The following is a 20096-nucleotide window of genomic DNA, read 5'->3' as shown; positions in this document are numbered from 1 at the left end:
GAAATGTAGGGCTGACCCAGTGATCCATTTCAAGTAGAATTACCCACATGTACAGAAAACACAACAAGGTGAAACCCACACACAAAATCTCCGTGTTGTTATCGCACGGCTCACACACCTGAGCACAGGTAAAGCTCTTTTCAATTTTAGACGGCTTACCCAGATGGCTAATCTTTAAGCCAGCTTTACTCAGGTTGTCCAAGATATTTAAAGAAATCATGAGCCTTCTCGCTTTTATACTTTTACGTCGGCTCCGATTGCCTAACGCTTTTAAAAAATGCGAACTGCTTTTGTTTTTTAAATGAAAAGCGGTAGATTTGCTTTTTTTAAATAAATAAATAAGCAAGCAAGCTGGAAAACCTGATTTTCCACTTGTTGATGCCAATGGGGGACTAAAATAAGATTTCACACAAATCCGTTTCAGAGCATGTTTACAAGAGTTTGGATTCTGTGAGTACAGCAGATTCATCTTCGCCCCGCACCCTCCCTGTTTCATGCTAATTCGCAAACCCTGCTGGCGTAAAGGAGGGCACCGAGAGAAATCAAGAAGAAGGAAGCAACATGACATTTGTGAATAAACATTACTGACGTGGAAAGACCTACTTTGCATGGTAGCAGTGAGCTGGCACGGTTGGTTCCAGATGAAATGTTTCCTACATTTACTATGTACACTTCACGCTTCATTATTTTCTTCTTACTCAAGAGCTCCATCTCTTGGAATGAAACATAACTTATGACCCCCAAAATGCAGCACTAGATGCCAGGGCATCAAGATCATCTTATAAACACCATGAGCAATTTTATAAAGAAATTGGAAGGAATAGTTTTTGTGAAGCCAAATGTCACCCTGGATCCATTAATAGAACAGAATAAAAGCGTTGGAAGGGAACCTGGGAGGTCTTCTTGCTTAAGCAGGAGATTCTATATCATTTCAGACAAGTGGTTGTCCAACATCTTCTTAAGAACTTCCAGTGTTGGAGCATTCACAATTTCTGGAGGCAAGCTGTTCCACTGATTAATTGTTCTAACTGTCAGGAAGTTTCTCCTTAGCTCTAAGTTGCTTCTCTCCTTGATTAGTTTCCACCCATTGCTTCTTGTTCTGCCCTCAGGTGCCTTGGAGAATAGTTTGACTCCCTCTTCTTTGTGGCAACCCCTGAGTTATTGGAAGACTGCTATCATGTCTCCCCTGGTCCTTCTTTCTATTAAACTAGACATGCCCAGTTCCTGCAACCGTGTAGACAATTGTGTAGATATACACAATTCCAGCAACCATTTTTCATATGTTTTAGCCTCCAGTCTCCTAATCATCTTTCTTGCTCTTTTCTGCACTCTTTCCAGAGTATTAACATCTTTTTAATGTCGTGACGAACAAAACTGGATGCAATATTCCAACTGTGACTTAACAAGGCATAATAAAGCAATAGGAACACATTTGTGGTTTTGATTCTATTCCTTTGTTAATGCCGCCTAGGCATTTTTGGAAGGTGAAATGAAGGTGCCCAATCATGATTCTAGGAATATCAGATTTCCTTAGGAGAGGGTTTCAAAACCCACTGGTCAAAAGCTCACCCATGGTGCCGCCCAAGGCCATGGCTGTGGACATCTGGGCCAATACTTCGGGGGAAGGTTTCAAACTGCCCAAAGTAGCTGCAATGCCAGCGGCAACACCAATCATCCCAAGGGCGTTGCCAAGTCGTGAAGTGCTCTGACTCGATAAGCCGGCAAGTGCCCCCACACAGCAAAGGCCAGAGCCCAAGTACATCATCTGCAGAGGGAGAAAAGCAAAGCATGTAAGGGGGAAAGCTGTCATTGACCTCATGTCTGTAGGTTTTACTTATCATCCTATCTCCCTGCACCAAACTACGAGCAAGTACAGGTATTCCTCGACTTACGCTGGAAATTCAGCCCCAAATTTATCTTGCATTTGTTAAGTAGATTTCGCAACATTTTATGATCTTTTTTTTGGGGGGGCCACAGTTGTTAAGTGAATCACTCTGGTTGTTAAATTTGCCACATGCTTGTCAAGGGAATCTGCCTTTCCCGTTGACTTTGCTTGTCAGAAGGTCGCAAAATGGGATCGCTTGACCCCAGGACACTCCAACTATCATATATACATGGCCAGTTGCCATGTGTCCAGACTTTGGTCACCAGTGACCGTGGGAATGCTGCAATAGTCATAAAAGTGAACAAACATCGTGAATCGCAGGCAAGAAAGGTCGTGAAATGGGGCAAAACTCACGTAACAACTGTCTTGTTTAGCGACAGAAATGTTGGGCTCAATTGTAGTCGGAAGTCAAGGACTACTTGTATCTCAATACTTTGTTTGCGTCTCTAAATAAACAGGCTTGCCTTTCCCCTTCTCTGCTTTTCAAAATCTTCCTGAGTAAACCTTCAAAGTTTTGTGCAAAGTAATAGTAATAGAGTTGGAAGGGACCATGGAGGCCTTCTAGTCCAACCCCCTGCTCAAGCAGGAGACCCTATAGTATAGGGAGGAGGGGGGAACAGAGCAGCCAGCACGAGTGAAAAGAAGCCTCTTTCCTTGCCGCTTGTCTTCTCCCCCTCCCCCCCTGCTGGCAACTCTCCTCATTTCCCTGTGGATTCAAGCGATCGGGCAGGATCCTTTTTAGTAGCAGGAGAGGGAGGGGGGAACAGAGCAACCAGCACGAGTGAAAGAAGCCTCTTGCCGCTTGTCTTTCCCCCGTTCCAGCAGCTCTCTCCTCATTTCTGGTTTGCATTTCCTCCGGAGATTTAAAAAAAAAACTATCGAAAATCAGCTGGCCAGCGGGCGCATGCGCACTGGAGCTGACAGGGCAATGCCTCGCGTGCCCTCAGAAATGGCTCTGCGTGCCGCCTGTGGCACGCGTGCCATAGGTTCGCCATCCCGGCCCTATACCATTTCAGACAAGTGACTGTCCAGTCTCTGCTTAAAAACCTCCAGTGATGGAGTGCCCACAACTTCTGACTTCACTGGTTAATTTTCCACTGTTAGGAAGTTGCTCCTTAATTCCAGGTTGCTTCTCTCCTTGATTAGTTTCCATCCCTTGTTTCTTGTCCTGCCTTCAGGTGCTTTGGAAAATACATTGAAACTTACTTACTTATTTATTTACTTACTTACTAACTTGCATGTGAGTAAAGTGCAAAAAGCATTTAGCTTTATCTGTCTGCCTGGCAAAGGGTAGCTACAGATGAGGTAATTAACTGTAAATTTAAGTGACATAGCAAAGCTATTCTTGCTAAATTTATTCTGCCCCTCCTGCAGCAAGTTTAAAAGCAAAACAGTTTTCACCATCATTCCGTTTACAGAGGAATTGCAGACCACTAGTTCAAATGCATTTTGAAAATACCAGCGCTGTGAGATCATCTCAGCCCATTTTTTTTATTCCTACTTTGATTTTTTTTTTAAGGATTTTGATGCATAGCAAGATGCTTTCAAAACCTGGCATGACTGAGCATTTATATGTAACATATGGTGCTTCTTCCCTGGGTTTGATTAGCAAGGGTTACTTTTTCTCAAATCGGAATGGCCTTGCAGGCTCGAAATAAACTTACCAAATTGGCAATGAAACCCTAAACACACCCATGAAGGATATTGGTGAAAGTCAGATGTTGTTTGTTGCAAAGTCGTGTCCAACCAATCGTGACCCCATGGACAACATTCCTCCAGGCCTTCCTGTCCTCTACCTCCTCTGGAGTCCATTTAAGCTCACGCCGACTGTTTCAGTGACTCCATCCAGCCACCTCATTCTCTGTCATCCCCTTCTTCTTTTGCCCTCAATCGTTCCCAGCATGAGGCTCTTCTCCAGGGAGTCCTTCCTTCTCATTAGGTGGCCAAAGGCTTTGAGTTTCCTCTTCAGGATCTGGCCTTCTAAAGAGCAGTCAGGGTTGATCTCCTCTAGGACTGTCTGGTTTGATTGCCTTGCAGTCCAAGGAACTCGCAGGAGTCTTCTCCAGCACCAGAGTTCAAAGGCCTCAGTTCTTTGGTGCTCAGAAAGTCAGATAGCAAACCCCAAAGTGAAAACTCTAAATCAGTGCACACCAAGATAGGAGTGCATGCACACACACTTGTATGTATTTAAAATCTCAAGGTCTCCTAATCGAAACTAAGAGAGAGAGGAAGGGGAATGGAGTCAGTTATCTAATGTACCCTATGAGAAAAATTCTGTACATAAATGCAAAACTACATCAAAGTTTGGGAACCAAAGATTCTGTATCTCAAACATCAGAAAGGCCTAAAGCTGGGCTTCAAAAACACACACGAACACAAAACCTTAGTTCAGGGCCACCAATCAAAACTTCCTGAAGAGTAACTGATGCCTCCTGCTGCCCTCCAAGAGGGCTAGAAACTTGAAACGTGTGGCCCCTAAATTGGCGATTGTCATTCAATGGCTCCAAGGTTGAATCCAGATCACCAAAGCTATGAGTGTAGCCTCCTGAGCTCCTTTAAGAGTTGTCCCTGGATCATAACTTTAATAGAACAGCAGGGGGGAGGTGAATATTAAATACATGTGGGAGTTACTATGCTGTATTTAATCTAATTTACATTCTATTTAGTTTTGCCTTAGCCGATTTTAGCCGTAGCACAACCCACTTTCGAAATTCAGTCTGAGAAAAGGCAATGAATTCTTTGCCATGGTGGAGGATGAGAAAGATGATCTTGATGGGAATACGCAAGAACTTGGGCAAAAGGGGCTGAAGCATTTTTTTTCATCCAGTGCAATGAGATAACATTAAAAAATGCTGAGACTCTAGAAAGAGTGCAGAGAAGACCAACAAAGATGATTAGGGGACTGGAGGCTAAAGTATATAAACAACGGTTGTAGGAGCTGGGTATGTCTAGTCTGATGAAAAGAAGGATTAGGAGAGACATGACAGCAGTATTCCGACATCTCAGGGGCTTCCACAAAGAAGAAGGAGTCAAGCTATTCTCCAAAGCACCTGAGGGCAGAACAAGAAGTAATGGGTGGAAACTAATCAAGGAGAGAAACAACTTAGAACTGAGGAGAAATTTCCTGACAGTTAGAACAATTAATCAGTGGAACAACTTGCCCCCAGAAGTTGTGAATGCTCCAACACTGGAGGTTTTTAAGACGATGTTTGATATCCATTTGTCTGAAGTGGTGTAGGGTTTCCTGCCTAAGCAGAGTGTTGGACTAGAAATCCTCCAAGGTCCCTTCCAACTCTGTTGTTCTATTCTATTCTAACATTTGAAAGTAGCTCGAGGTGATGCTTTCTTGATTCACTGGAGCATAAGAGGGGGTAGGAGATACAACACAATGAAACCTGCAAGATTCTGTTATTGTAGCCCATCTCAATAAAAGTAGTTTTAAGCTTCCTGCGGAGTTGATTTCCTCTTCTGGTCTTCCAATACCGTCAAAGCTGAAAACAGCCGGAGCACAGAAGATCTCAAAGTAGTAGTGGAAGATATGTGGAGAGACTTGGTCCATAAGCATCACCAAGAGTTAGACACAACTGAATGGATGGCGATGGTGATCATCCTCATCTGGTCTTCCTATAGGCGTTGACAGATATGAAAAGAACTGCAGGCAATCACCCCTCCCTGTTGATTATAGATGTTCTTCAACAACTTCAACATCATGTTCTTGAATGTTCCTCATCTTCCTTAAGACATAGAACTAAAAACTCTTGGGTGAATATGTAAAGATGAAATAGGTCTCCTCCTCCTCCTCCTCCTCCTCCTCCTCCTCCTCCTCCTCCTCCTCCTCATTTTAGCCACTGTCTATTTACTGCAGGATGAAGGCCTCTTTCACCTGTTTCCGACCAATACATTCCTGAGCTTTCTTTTGCCAATAATAAAGGAAGTCTACTTATTCATATATATGGTCAATTCTCACACAGGGGAATGAAAAGTGTACCCATTTGTCTCCCAGTGACTTCCCAGTCAGCACAATTCAATTGGCTCTGAGAGAACCAACTAGAACTAAGGAGAAATTTCCTGACGGGTAGAACAATTAATCGGTGGAACGGCTTGCCTTCAGAAGTGCCTTCTGGGTGCCCCAACCGTGGAGATTTTTAAGAAGAGACTGGTCAACCCTTTGTCTGAAAAGGGTCTCCTGCTTGAGCAGGGGGTTGGACTAGAAGACTTCCAAGGTCCGTTCCAGCTCTGTTATTATTCCATTATTTGTTAGCTTCCCCTATCATATTATGTTGTCACACAAGTAGTCCAAGTTCCTGGTTTCCTTTTTGCATCTAGCAAGGAATTAAAGGGGGGGGGGGCAAGGCAGGGAAGACTGCTTTGCTTTCTTGTTGTGTGCTGAAAGCAGAAGCTGAGGACAGAGACACACCCATAAGTGTTTGTTATAAACATTTGTTTACACAATTCAGGGACCACATGAACCTAATGAAGTGTTTTTTTTTTTTTCATTGCATTGCTTGAAAAATATGCATCGCTGGTACTAACGAATCTTGAGAAAATTTGTCTCCAGAGAAGCTCTTCTTCAGTATGGATGTTCTGACCTAAGTTTCAGATCATTAAGCAGACTCCTCGTCCCAATAAGACCTCTTTTATTTGTGTTAAAGGGAATTCCCCTCCAGCAAAGTCCCAGCAAACAGTCTTTCCAGAGATTTCACAACTACAGACCTTTATCAGGTTTGGAGAGCTGCCAGGCCGATATCTTCCAAATGCCAAGCTGTAGCAGCAACTACTTGGCAAGAAGTCAGGAACAGATCTTCACCCTAATGAATTGAACTAATTGTCTCCTGCAAACTCCCCTCCCCTTTTGCTCCTCTTTACTCCCTATGGGAAGAGCCATTCACCATCCGCCTGTGTCTTTACTCTCGAGTCGGCCCTTGTTCCTTAGCTGTTCCCTTCTCCTGGCAGCTCTGTGCAGGCACACATTGGGAACAGGCTCCAGCTGTTCATCTGCCTCACTGATGTCTGACTCTGAAGGCAGCTGATAACTGGCATACGTCTCTGGCCCGCTCTCTGCCTCCGACACAGAGCCCTCAACAGAGCTTTCCCCAGACTCCAGGACTGGCCCAGGTTCCTCCCCAACCTCCTCACTGTCCGAATCTGCCCCCAGCTCTGCTGGTGGGCCACAACAATCGATCTATTGAACAAACAGGCCCTAAACACAAGCCTGGATTTCCGACCTGCTCAATACTGTATCCACCGAGAAGAGATGCACCATATCCACCCACGAAGACCGTTCCGGGGAGAAGATAGAGGTAGTTGTATTCAGGTGGATCTGTTGGACGCTTAAACATATCCAGCATCCTCTGGGTAATTAGAAAGCCACCTATTTGGAGGAGGAGGAGAAATGCAAATGGTTAAGATGAAGCAGAAGGATGACACAAACAATTAATTTATACCAGGAAAATAATTAATTGTTTTTATTTATATTCTGCCTTTATTATTTTTACAAGCAAACTCCACGTGACGAACATATTCAACACCCCTTCCTCCTCCTATTTTCCTCACAACGACAACCCTGTGAGGTGAGTTGGACTGAGAGAGAGTGATTGGCCCAAGGTCACCCAGCTGGCTTTCATGGCTAAGGCGGGACTAGAACTCAACATCTGCTGGTGATTGGCCCAACGTCACCCAATCAGGTTTTATGGCTAAGGCAGGACTAGAACTCACAGTCCCCCACTTGTGCTGGAAAGACCAAAGTGGCAAATATGAACTAGAAATCAATCCTGTGGGGTTCTTAACAGGATGTCCATGGACACTAAGGGAGATAGCTTCCTTGGCTTTGGAACTGGGTAGCCATAGCCAGGGCAAAATATAAATATTTATTCTAAATAGCAATCGCAACAGACTTATATACCGCTTCATAGTGCTTTACATCCTCTCTAAGCAGTTTATAAAGTTAAAGTTGCCCCTAACAATCTGGATCCTCATTTTCCTGACTTTGGATGGATGGATGGCTGAGTCAACCTTGAGCCAGTCAGGATCGAACAATATTGTATTCTAACCACTATGCCATCATGGTGAACATGCACTTTGTGAATTATTACCTGCAATATTGACTGAGGAAACAAAGGCAGCCAGTAAAGCTAATGTCTGAGGCATACTGGAAGGCAAGTAAGATCCTCCCATCAACACCAAGCCGCCCACAGCAGTGAGTCCTAAGAGAGAGAAAATTAAAGAACCTGTTGTGACAGTGTGAAGGGATGAAGAGCTGGCAATCCCTGCTCAAAAACCTTCTATCATATAGCAGATGTTTCCTGTTGTGGTTGAACATGCTTGATTACTCATACTGTCAACAGCTCTCAACTCATCTTCCAAGCTAGTCCACTAGAGGCAACCTTGGAAAATGTTGGATTGCACCGAAAAGAACGTTGCTACCCAAGCTACCCAAACTGCTAAAGCCACAGTACTTCTTAGTTATCTCTAACATTTGACATTGACCAGTAGAACTTTTTTAAACCTAAGCGCATCTCAAATACAGGTAACAGAATAACAGAATTGGAAAGGAACTTGGAGGTCTTCTAGTCCAACCCCCCACTCAAGCAGGAGACCCTATACCATTCTGTAGAAATAGCATCTTTTTAAAAACCTCCATTGATGGAGCAGTCACAACTTCTAAAAGGCAAGCCATTCCACTGATTAATTGTTCTCACAGTCAAGAAATTTCTCCTTAGTTCGAGGTTGATATATTTCTACATGTTACTTCTTTTCCTGCCCTCTGATCTTTGGATCTATTTTAATATTCCACATTACAGTTATTTCAAGTTTATTTTTGCAGCATCTGCTAAGTTTAATTCAAAATCTGGTTTCACACTTTTATGCTAAGCCACATCTTTGGTTAATCAGGGTTTCTTGAATTAACCATAATTGTTTACACAATATCTGAGAAACTAAGCCACCTTTGAAAAATATAACAACTAAGGCAAAATCAAGCAACCCCTTATCAATTATTGCAAAATGTAATTATTAACTAACTCTAGGTTTTATGAAAATGGTGGCCCAATTTATACTAGTTATGGTAAATTGTAGCTGGTTTTTTTTTTTCAATCACTAAAATCATGGTGGGATTGCATGAGGCAACATGGATAGAAAAACAATCCTCAGAAACTTTATCAACAACATGGACAAGAATGAAGCAAACTCAATCCTAAAATTCCCTTAAATGTCCTTCAAAGACTTGGTAATGTAAAGAAACGTATTGATGTTGGAACATAAGGGCTACCTTCAAGCAACCTACAGATAAGAGACATTCAACTGCAGAGAAGTCACTGCAACTAGAAAATTGCCAAGTTCAAGAAGAAATATAGGGATAAGTGGCCTTTCTTGGCTGATAGTGTGATTCGGGTTAATGTCAGGGTTCCAAGTAACACTCCCAAAGAAAGAAGATTCCGAGGCTTGAGTTTCTTGAATTTTCTGAAGTTCCATTTGATTAGAGAGGTCATATTGGCACATCTGGGAAAACCCAAATCTGAAAGCTTCCAGGTTTTCCCCAACCAAAAGAAAGTTCAAGTCCCTGCCCAGCACCCACATGTCCATCCCATGGTCCAATCAGGCACCATCCAAAACTGGAGATGCCTGCCAGTCACACCATCGCAGCTGCAGGGCAAGACGTCCTTGACTCTCTGAGAAAGGAATGTTATTTAGACTATATATCACCCGTACTCCATATAATCCCCCCTCCCATTTTCCCACAGTAGAAATTGTGGCAGGCCTGTAGGCCCAACGTGAAAGATGGCTTCCAGGTCTGACAGATAGATCTTGAAAGGAAAAGGAACTCTGTTTTCATTTTATTCTCAAAAGTCCTCTAGGATCATTGTTGCATCAAGTATTGAAACAAAAAAATCAGTAAAGCAAATGTTGGACATACCAGAAATTGCATTGGTCACTGACATCAGAGGTGAATGAAGAGCAGGTGTAACACCCCAAACGGTGTGGTAGCCCACAATTCCAGCGAGACCAAAAGTTGTCACCATTTGGGTAAAGGCAGAATTCGGGGAGATGAGGCCCAGCCCTAAAACTGATGTCAGACCTAAAGAAAACAACAAGCATTTAGGATACTTAAGAAAGCATTCCTCCCCCCCCCCCCCAAAAAAAAGATGCCCCTGGTTAAGGGCCCAACTCTGTTTTGGGTTCTGGGGTGTTAACCTTCTCAATAAAACAAGACATTGGAAGCAAGGATAAGAAGACTTTATGGATGCAATTCACATTCCTTCCCCCCCCCCCCCTCAAATGTTGACTTGTCTGGTTAAAATTCACTTTGCCAAGTTGTCTGTGCCAGAATGCTTTGGCCTCCGGATGTGGAAATGCCAAGAAATAACGTTTTAGACATGTCAAAAATGTTGTTTGAACAATCCTTCAAGGGACAATGTCCCAAGAATTACAAAATGAAAAACGGCTCCAATGTTCCCATTGATTTTGTTACTCGCTTTAGAGGAGAAGGCTTCTATTGTAGCATCTGAAAAATGTTAAAGGAGGCAGAGACCACACAGGAATTTCAACAACATCCAATGAGAACAAGCTGTAGTTACCTTCTCCGGGTCTCTATAGATCAGCCTTTTCCAAAGAGGCAACTTCCAGATGCATTTCACTATAATGCTTGGGTTTTCCAGCTGCTATAGGACCTGTAGTCCAACATCTGGAGAAAGTGTGGGCAACTATGACTTTATGACCTGTGGACTTCAACTCCCAGAATTCCTGAATCAGCCTGGGGTTGACTGCCCTGTATTACTCTTTGATACGATACGACCTTAATCTTGTGAACCAACCAGATATTTTTCCCTTTTAATTGTAAGTGATTTGCAAATTTGGAGGTGTGAACCTTTGTGCTTCTCCAAAGAGAATAACTGAATTGATCGACACACAATAACCGTATGGGAATTGTGCAAATTAGCGGTGTCCCATTCATTTAAATTAAACCCAGTGTTGTCTTTCCTTTCCCTACTCATTTATCCTGGACTATTCAGGCTAGGCTGGACTATTCACATATACAACTGACCGCTTGGACTCATAATCCATGAATGCTAAGGAAATTCTACATGTAAATCAATTCAATGCCAAGAAAAACACTTAACATTTTAATTGTACGCCAAAGCGCAGGTGAGATGGAGGGTCACCTTGTAGAGGAGATGGGCAGCATAAACATTTAATAACTAACTAAATAAATAAAAACAAATAAATATGTACAGGACAAAATATGGATAATTAAATGTCCATATCTTTGTTCTGCAAAACCAACTTATGAAGATAGAGAGAGAGAGAGAGAAAGAGAGAGAGAAAGATAAGAGAGAGAGATAAGAGAAGATAGATAGATAGATAAATAAATAGAGACAGACAGGCAAAGATAGATAATTATAGTCTATCTATCTAATTATAGCCTAGTAAATCAACTTAAATTGTATAGATAGAAAATATCTAGCTATACAATTTAACCTTAATTCATTTAGATGGTATAATTAGCCTTTTGCCAAGTATCGTAAAGTTTTTGCTTTTCCATAGCCTAATCGGCAGGAATTTTCAACATTCTGAAGACATGACCACTCCGCTCTTAAAACAGGATTTTCTTTCCCGTTCTCAGGAAAGAATGTACCAGAACTGTGCTCAAACATATGGTTGGAATAATACCTTTTACAGCTTCCACTGAAGCATTTGGCTGTCCACTCCCTCATTCCCCAAAGCTGATAGATAGATAGATAGATAGATAGATAGATAGATAGATAGATAGATAGATAGATAGATAGATAGATAGATAGATAGATGATAAGGCAACCTGACTCAGATAAAAGAAAATTACGGAACAGGAAGGTATTAAAATTTGGCCTGAACTTCTGATGCATTCGGCAGAAAAGATAAATATGGCAGCAAAAATAAATACATATCACACAGAATGTTTATCCAGGACATCTCTGAGAAGGTCACAAACCAGTACTTCACCTTCCCCCACTACTCAAAAAAAAAAAACCCACTGCATTTCCCCCCCATATTTTTTGTTCAATTTTACTTAAAAGATTTTGATTTTTTTTTTCTCCCCAAGAGGGAGAATTTCAATGACATTTCAAGGTGCACTATGGTGTTCTTGCGCTTATTAACTAGGGGGCCACAGGGGCGAGTGAATGTCCTGTCTTTCGTTACACCCTCTTCAAATGAGTAGCGATTTCTCTTTTTCCCACGTTCATTCATCCCAAAGGTATTATAATAGCCTCCGAAGGAGCTTTATCTGATTCAGAAGCGTGGGTTAGCTACGGAGACTGGAAAGATCTGTCACAGAAATCAGGAGGATTGGAACTAGCCCCCCGTATCACTTCCATCCAATAATCACATCAGTTGAAGACTATCCTTAAGAGAAAATTGAAATAAAATCTAAACTTTGGTCAGGGGTGGGCTGCTACGGGTTTGCCTGGGTTCGGGAGAACCCATAGCTAAAGTTATGGACATTTTGGAGAACCTCAAAATCCTACCCCTGGCTGGCTGGATGTGAGGTAAATGCAGGACCCACAAGGAAGTTCAGGGAGGGGGGAAAAAGTGCCTCCTGGAAGACCTTTAAAGCCCAGGGAAGGCAGTTTCCGCCCTCCCAGAGGCTTGAGGAAAGCCTCTGGAGCCTGGGGAAGGCAAAAATGCCCCCCCCTGACTGTGGTGTAGGAGGGCAACTACGCCACTCTCACCATGCCCAGGCCCATCCACCAACTGGGCAGGGAACCCGTAATTTTTGAAGCCCGCCCCTGACTTTGGTGTCAAAAAGTAGAAAAATAGTCGCCTTGGTTGAGAACACTTTTTAGAAACTGCAAGGCTGATTTCCATAAGGCGAGACGTGATAGAAGGAGCTATTGTTCAAAGGTTCTCTCTCCAACCCAACCAAGAATCAGTTGCATTTTCTCTAAATGCAGAATTTCCGTTCTTCGTCATCAGCCTGAAATGCTATTAAAACTGTAGTCCCACACAAATCTTATTTCAAAGGAGTTTCAAGCAAACGTTCATAAAATATTTATAGGGCTGCATGCAATTGAATTCTCTGTATTTACATAACCTTATTTTAAACTTAATCCTAGGAACCTGGCCAACCAAAATGGACGATATCGCTTAACGCCAGGTCCGTGGTACATAAGGCTCCCCTCATTTACGACCTCATACAAGAGGGGAGAGCGGACCTGGCGTGCATTACGGAGACCTGGTTGGGCCATGAGGGGGTGTTCCCCTCATTGAATTATGCCCACCAGGCTTCTAGGCGTTTTACCAGCTGAGAGCTGGTGAAGGGAAAGTCTTGGACCTCAGATAGGCGGATGTGAGTCCCTTTTTGAGAGAAAGAGAGAGAGAGAGAGAGAGAGAGAGAGAGAGAGAGAGAGAGAGAGAGAGAGAGTGAGAGAGAGAGTATATATGAATTTAACATTTAGAAATACCTGTTGTATATACTCCAGCTGAGGTCATTGTTTTTCTAAAGGGTGAAACGGCTGCTTGTTTTTCTGCTTCTAGTTCTTGAACAGACTTCTGCTTAACTGGGGCAGCAGGTGGTAAGGTTTTAGGTAAAGGTGCTGGAAAGATCGTTCTTCCTTCCTGTAGCAGAAACGTTAGGATGAGTCCTTAAAATTAATCTTATTGCGAGGCTGTTAGAAGAACAATGTGGACAGCTTGAATCTAGATGGGTCGAAAGCTAAAAATTTAGCCCAAAGCATCCCTTTGCTGACTCAAAGAACTTGGTTCTGATCTCTACTACTATCAGCTGATCTTTACAATTAATCTTTGTAGGTCTTTACGATTAATCTTCAATACGTTGCTTGATTTCAACTGATCCTTCCTGTCATTTCGTTGTTTTTGAATAGGAGGGAAAACTAGTGTGTAGATAACGGGTAAACTATTAATTTACAAAGGTTTGTGACTGGGCTAAAATGTAGTCTGGGTGCACAGAAGATTGGAAGAAAGTCTGATGTTCCAGTGGAGGAAACCAAAACTCCATATTTCGATGTCAGTTGCAAAGCTAATTTCCAGACGCAAGTCAAGAATCAACTGCAATTTCTCTTAAAAGATCCCGATTCTGTCTTCCATTACGATGTTTTGCATGTCTCTGTTAAACCATTCATTAAGGAATTTTAGGAGAGGGTGGGGGGAAATAACAATAACTCACCTTCATGACCATGGTCCCTCTTATGACATGATCAATCGTCCCATAATCAAAATCATCTTTTGGCTCAAAGTAAAAGTATTCCTTGCTGGGGGAAATAGCTTTTAATAACTTCAAGATGTTGTTTGAGTAAAGGCTACTGGCCTGGGTAGCCATTCGGCTTGGCAAGTCTGTATAACCAATGTGCACCACGCCCTGAGGGTTGGAAAAAGCAATAAAGAAGACCCTTAAAAACATCTGCCTTGATACGACTTTTAGGTGTTTTGATTTGATAAATCCTTCATAACTGATGGTAAATCAGATCTCTGCTGACACTTTATTTTGCCAGTTAAGGCAAAATTACTTTTTACTTTTTGCATGAACAGCTTGCTTTTACTCTTGAAGGGGGGGGGGGGGAGCTTTTCTTTTTGACTTCGAGCCAAAGGCAGAGCAAGCCGGGAGGCCTCTGGGGGAAGCAGTTCCATGACCATATGGAGCTTATTTCAAGAGTTAAGAAATCAAAACATACTTTAAAAGTCTGAAAACACCTCTTTGGACATCTGATGCTATCATGGTTACACATTGTGCTTCCCAGATTCACTGCACTCCAATTAAACTCTGAAAAGTAAAGGGAGGGAGTTAGATAACCTGGTGTTGTGCTATTTTGTCAATAAAGCTATTTGCTTGGGGGTGGGGGAGAAGGAAGGAAGGAATAATATTACTTTGCAATTGTTTGAACAAATTAAACCTTGAGCTTTACAGAATAACAGAAGGGACCTTGGAGGTCTTGTAGTACAACCCCCTTACTCAGTAGGAAACTGTACACCACTTCAGACAAATGGTTGCCAAATTTTTCTTTAAATTCTCCAGCCTTGGAGATCCCACAACTTCTGGAGGCAGACAATTAGAACAATTAATCCACTGATTAATTGTTCTAATTGTCAGGAAATTTCTCCTTAGTTTTAGGTTGCTTCTCTCCTTGATTGGTTTCCACCCATTGCTTCTCCGGCCTTCAGTTATAACCCTAAGTTCTGAGGGAACTTTCCAATTGCAAATGATGCCCCTTAAAGGCACTGTAAATTCAGTTAACTGCATGTGTCACTGTTAAAGCAACTTATTTTGAGGTTAAGGGGAAAAGCTTCAAATACATATCAGATTCAGGCACTGCACTAAACCGTAACTAGGTCACTGTAGTGCAGAAGCGTTTCAAGATTTAGTTGCACTAATATTTGTATATACAAAACGTCTGTAAAGGCCATAGGTTCCCAGGACAGCCATAGTTCTTTTAACTATAGTTTGTTGAGTAAGCCAAAATGTCTGATTTTACAATACAATACAATACAATACAATACAATACAATACAATACAATAGTAGAGTTGGAAGGGACCTTGGAGGTCTTCTAGTCCAACCCCCTGCCTAGGCAGGAAACCCTATACTGTTTCAGACAAATGGCTATCCAACATCTTCTTAAAGACTTCCAGTGTTGGGGCATTCACAACTTCTGGAGGCAACTTCTGTTCCACTATAATAATAATAATAATAATAATAATAATAATAATAATAATAATAATAATAATAATAATAATAATAATAATAATAATAATAATAATAATAATAATAATAATAATAATAATAATAATAAATATTTATTTCTTAGCCGCACCCTCTCCCGAAGGACTCGGGGCGGCGTACAATAAAACATATGAAATAAATATATAGACAAGACATACATATAACAAAGACATATACCAAGACATGTACATGTACAAGGAGGAGGTCGGCTAAATAAAAACAGTTAAAATACAATATTTAAAACCCCTAAATAATTGAATACAATTAAAATACCCAAATAAAAACCCGTCAGGAGCGATATAGTTAGATCAAACTGATGAACTGTTCTAACTTTTTTAGGAATATCTTGTCATAAAGCTATGACAAGATGGTTTTTGTTGCCTGGGAGCTGCATAATTTCATTAGCAGACTCCTTGTCCTGACAAAACCCCTTTTTATTAAGCTAATGTGAATTCCTCTCATTCACATCCAGCAAAGTCCCAGCAAACAGTCTTTGGAGGGTGATTTTTTTTTCCAAATTCCAAATTCTTCCTATCCAGGCCGATATCTTCCAAACGCAATGCTGTACAGGAAAATACTTGGCAAGGAGTTTCTGAGAGTCACGAGCAAATCTTCAGACTAATTAAACGAACAAATTGTCTCCTGCAAACTCCACTCCCCTTTCGCTCCTCTTTACTCCCTATGGGAAGGGCCATTCACTGGCCCCCTGTGCCTTTACCCTCGAGTCAGCCCTTGTTCCTTAACTGGGCTCTTCTCTTGGCAGCTCTGCGCATGCGCGCATTAGGAACAGATTCCAGCTGTTCTTCTCCCCAACTGATCTCCAACTCCAAAGGCAGCTGATAACTGTTGGATGGCCCTGGCCCCATCTCTGCCTCTGACGCAGAGCCCTCCTCAGAGCCTTCTCCAGACTCCAAGAATGGCCCATGTTCCTCCCCAACCTTCTCATTGTCTGAGTCTGCCACCAGCTCTGCTGGCTGCTGGCGGGCCACAACACTGTGGGTTCGGCCCATGTCTGATCTTGTTCAAAACCCAGACCTTAAGATGCTTAGTGTAGCTAAGAAGGTCTATGAGTTACATTCTGCTGGCTTGGAGAAGAGCAAAATAATATCTCTGTCAATGGGACAAAATATTTGAAACAGACTCTCCTGTGCAAACCTTATGTATATGAAGTTCTCCAGGGTGGATGGTCTCCACGTTGCCGCCAGCCTCTGCGGCAAGATCTACTATTACGGAACCATCTCTCATGGATTCCACCATTGGCTTGGTGATCAAGATTGGAGCTTTTTTCCCTGTCGCAAACGGCAAGAACAGAAATGAAAGATGGGAACTTTAAAAAAAAAGCATGAGTAGATGCCAACAGAAGCTCAGAATTATCTGGATTATACTTGCAAGAGTCAGTTTAGGCTCAATAATTCCTACCTATTCCCACAATTCATTGAGATAGCGACCCGCAGTATGACTACCACTGTCTGCTGAATCTCCAGAACTCTATAGGACGTTTATCTCAAGATCAGGAAAATAAAACCCACACAATTGTTACATTTTCTATCTATTTGCAGAGTCCTCAGGGGAGAAATGATTTGGCTTACCTGACACTCATGAAAAGATAAGAAACCAAATGTTGGGCTTTCTTATTGGAAGCGTACACTGCTAAGGTCTCTGTACAGGTAGCCCTCAACTTACGGCCACAATTGAGCCCAAGCTATCTAAGCAAAACACTTGTTAAGTGAGTTTTGCTTCATTTTATGATCTTTCTTGCCACCATTGTTAAGCGAATCGCTGCAGCTGTTAAGCTAGTAATATGATTGTTATATGAATCTGTCTGTCAGGGTCCCAACAGATGCCCTAAGTAAATCATGAATCTCGAGCCAAACGTCAAAAGAAATCTAGTTATTTATGAAGAGCTTCATGTCAGCACGTTTTCAACTGAAGCCAGCTCTGACCCCACATTATTTACAGCCCAAATCATGACCGTGTTTCTCCCCCCCTCCCCTCAGGGTCTGTCATCAATCACATTCACCAATGGGGCAATTTCACGGGTTGTAGAGGTCACTTCCCTCCGGGCTGCTGTAGGTAACCCTGGGATACAGCCTTGAAAGAGGTAGTCTGGAATATGCATCTGTATTTTGCTGCCATGCCGTTTCATTGGTTTCCCATCCCCTCTTCCCTATGGCAACTCAAGAGCAGGCCAGGGATCCTTTGCAAGTTGACACTGTCTTCCTCATTGACTTTGCTTCTCAGAAGGTCGCAAAAGGGGATCACAAGACCCCGGGACACTGCAACCATCATAAATATGAACCAGTTGCGAGGCATCCGAATTTTAATCATGTGACAATGGGGGACGGTGCAAGAGTTGTTAACCGTGGGGAAATGGTCATAACTAATAATTTTTTGTGCGGTTGTAAGTCAAGGAATATCTGTAACGGTGATAAAATTGTACAGTACCTGGAATAAGAGCTGTGCTAATAACAATGTCCACCTCTTTGCACTGTTTAGCAAAGAGGGCCATTTCTGCCTCTATGAACTCCTTCGACATTTCCTTCGCGTAACCTCCAACACCTTCTCCCGTTTCTGCAACGTTGATTTCTAAAGGTTCTGCGCCGAGGGATTTGAACTGCTCCAAAGCTGGAGGGCTGGAAGCAAGGAGAATTTCACAGCAATCACTAGCTTGGATGCTTTTCAGAGCGGTGATCAAGAGCATATAACTGATTTTCAGTCCAAGCATCGCATCTGACCTTTGAGTAAGATGCCAGCAGATGCTCTGTAAAATTCCTTGAATTTGCAAACGGGTTGTTGGTTTTCAGCTAGCATTATTATTGCTACTTTTAGTTTATATCCCACTGTTCCTTTTCCCAGAGGACTGTCTGGAAGGCTCACAACATACAACTAAGAGCAAGTAAAACTAATATGTATTAAAGTAGACACATATTTGAAATCCATAATCAACCTTAGATGGAACCCTGTTAAAGTTGGATGGTTCATTCGAGGCAACAAGTTAACGAGGGCAGAAAAAAAATATACTTTTGATTTCCTTAGGATCTGTATCCTGTTTTTCTTTACAACAGAAGCAGAGCTGAGGATTGGAGTTACTCTACCGGGTATCGAATCCTCTAACGATGGCTCCCATCGATTTTGCTGCTCCAGCTGCAGCCAAGCCAGCCACCCCACCACCAATGATCAGGATCTAGAAGGAAAAGAAAGGAACTCACAAGTGGGCTTCTTAATGTATTTATAACAGCCCAGAATAAAACCTTTCTATTAATTAATGCATCATACACAATGTGACTTTGAAGAAGGAAGGGAGGAAGGATGGAGGGAATAGACAGACAGACAAGATAAGAGGGAGGGAAGGAAGGAAGGAAGGAATAGACAGACAGACAGAGATAAGAGGGAAGGGGGGAAGGGAGGACGGTAGGAAGGAAGGAAGGAAGGAAGGAAGGAAGGAAGGAAGGAAGGAAGGAAGGAAGGAAGGAAGGAAGGAAGGAAGGAAGGAAGGAAGGAATAAACAGATAGAGATAAGAGGGAAGGGAAGAAAGGAAGGAAGGAATATAGACAGATAAGAAGGAAGGGAAGAAGGAAGGAAGAAAGGAAGGAAGGAGGAATAGACAGACATAGATAAGAGGGAAGGGAAGGGAAGCTATAAAAGCTCTCTTCTTCAGGAGATGAGATAGCTTTCTTCAAGATTTCTTTGAAATGGCTTCAAAAGGTAGTAATGGTGCTTCAGAAAACCATGTCATGAACCCTACCTTTGCAGGAGGTACTTTTCCTGCTGCAGTGATTTGCCCAGTAAAAAACCTTCCAAAGTGATTGGCTGCGAGAACTACGGCTTTGTACCTAGGAAAAAGAAAAGGATGAAAGAAAAACATTGGAATTGCTAACATAGCAGCCATTTGAAATAAATAACAACAGACTCAGTTGACTAATAAACCAAAAAATATAGAACTGCTTAGATCAGTCATGGCAATCAAACACCTCCAACAAATAAATCATCTGTCAGTAAAACAAAAAAAAATGCTTTTATCTATTAGCTGAGAAGTCATACATGGATATCAAAGTTGTCGCCATTATCATCATCATCATCATCATCATCATCATCATCATCATCATCATATCTTTAACAGTTTATACCATTGCTTATTACTTCCTTGTTGTTGTTAGTTATGAAGTCATGTCCGACCCATTGCGACCCCATGGACAACTAGGCCTTCCGGTCCTCTACCATCTTCTGGAGTCTATTTAAGCTCATGCCTAATGCTTTGGTGACTCCATCCAGCCACCTCATTCTCTGCCGTCCCCTTCTTCTTCTGCCCTCCATCGTTCCCAGTATCAGGCTCTTCTCCAGAGAGTCCTTTCTTCTCATTAGGTGGCCAAAGTATTTGAGTTTCCTCTTCAGGATTTGACCTTCTAAAGAGCAGTCAGGGTCGATCTCCTCTAGGACTGACCGGTTGGATCACCTTGCAGTCCAAGGGACTCGCAGATTCAATTCTTTGGTGCTCGGCCTTTCT

At 42.3% G+C, this 20096-nt stretch overlaps 1 protein-coding gene across 1 annotated transcript in view; it reads right to left on the bottom strand.

Annotated features, from left to right (window-relative positions):
• LOC309398057 (NAD(P) transhydrogenase, mitochondrial-like) overlaps nucleotides 1-20096 on the bottom strand; it is a 49938-nt gene that overhangs the window by 14292 nt on the left and 15550 nt on the right. The window contains exons 5-14 of the mRNA XM_081964562.1: nucleotides 19338-19425; nucleotides 18687-18775; nucleotides 18037-18224; nucleotides 16747-16880; nucleotides 14043-14234; nucleotides 13321-13474; nucleotides 9798-9959; nucleotides 7978-8088; nucleotides 7111-7256; nucleotides 1570-1765 (exon numbers count right to left, since the gene is read on the bottom strand). Coding sequence (XP_081820688.1) covers nucleotides 1570-1765; nucleotides 7111-7256; nucleotides 7978-8088; nucleotides 9798-9959; nucleotides 13321-13474; nucleotides 14043-14234; nucleotides 16747-16880; nucleotides 18037-18224; nucleotides 18687-18775; nucleotides 19338-19425 — 1460 coding nt within the window. The remainder of the gene's footprint in view (nucleotides 1-1569; nucleotides 1766-7110; nucleotides 7257-7977; nucleotides 8089-9797; nucleotides 9960-13320; nucleotides 13475-14042; nucleotides 14235-16746; nucleotides 16881-18036; nucleotides 18225-18686; nucleotides 18776-19337; nucleotides 19426-20096) is intronic.

Source organism: Natrix helvetica, assembly GCF_964273705.1.
Source record: "Natrix helvetica genome assembly, chromosome: 12".
NCBI lineage: Eukaryota > Metazoa > Chordata > Lepidosauria > Squamata > Natricidae > Natrix > Natrix helvetica.
This window is presented reverse-complemented; position numbering and strand designations above follow the sequence as displayed.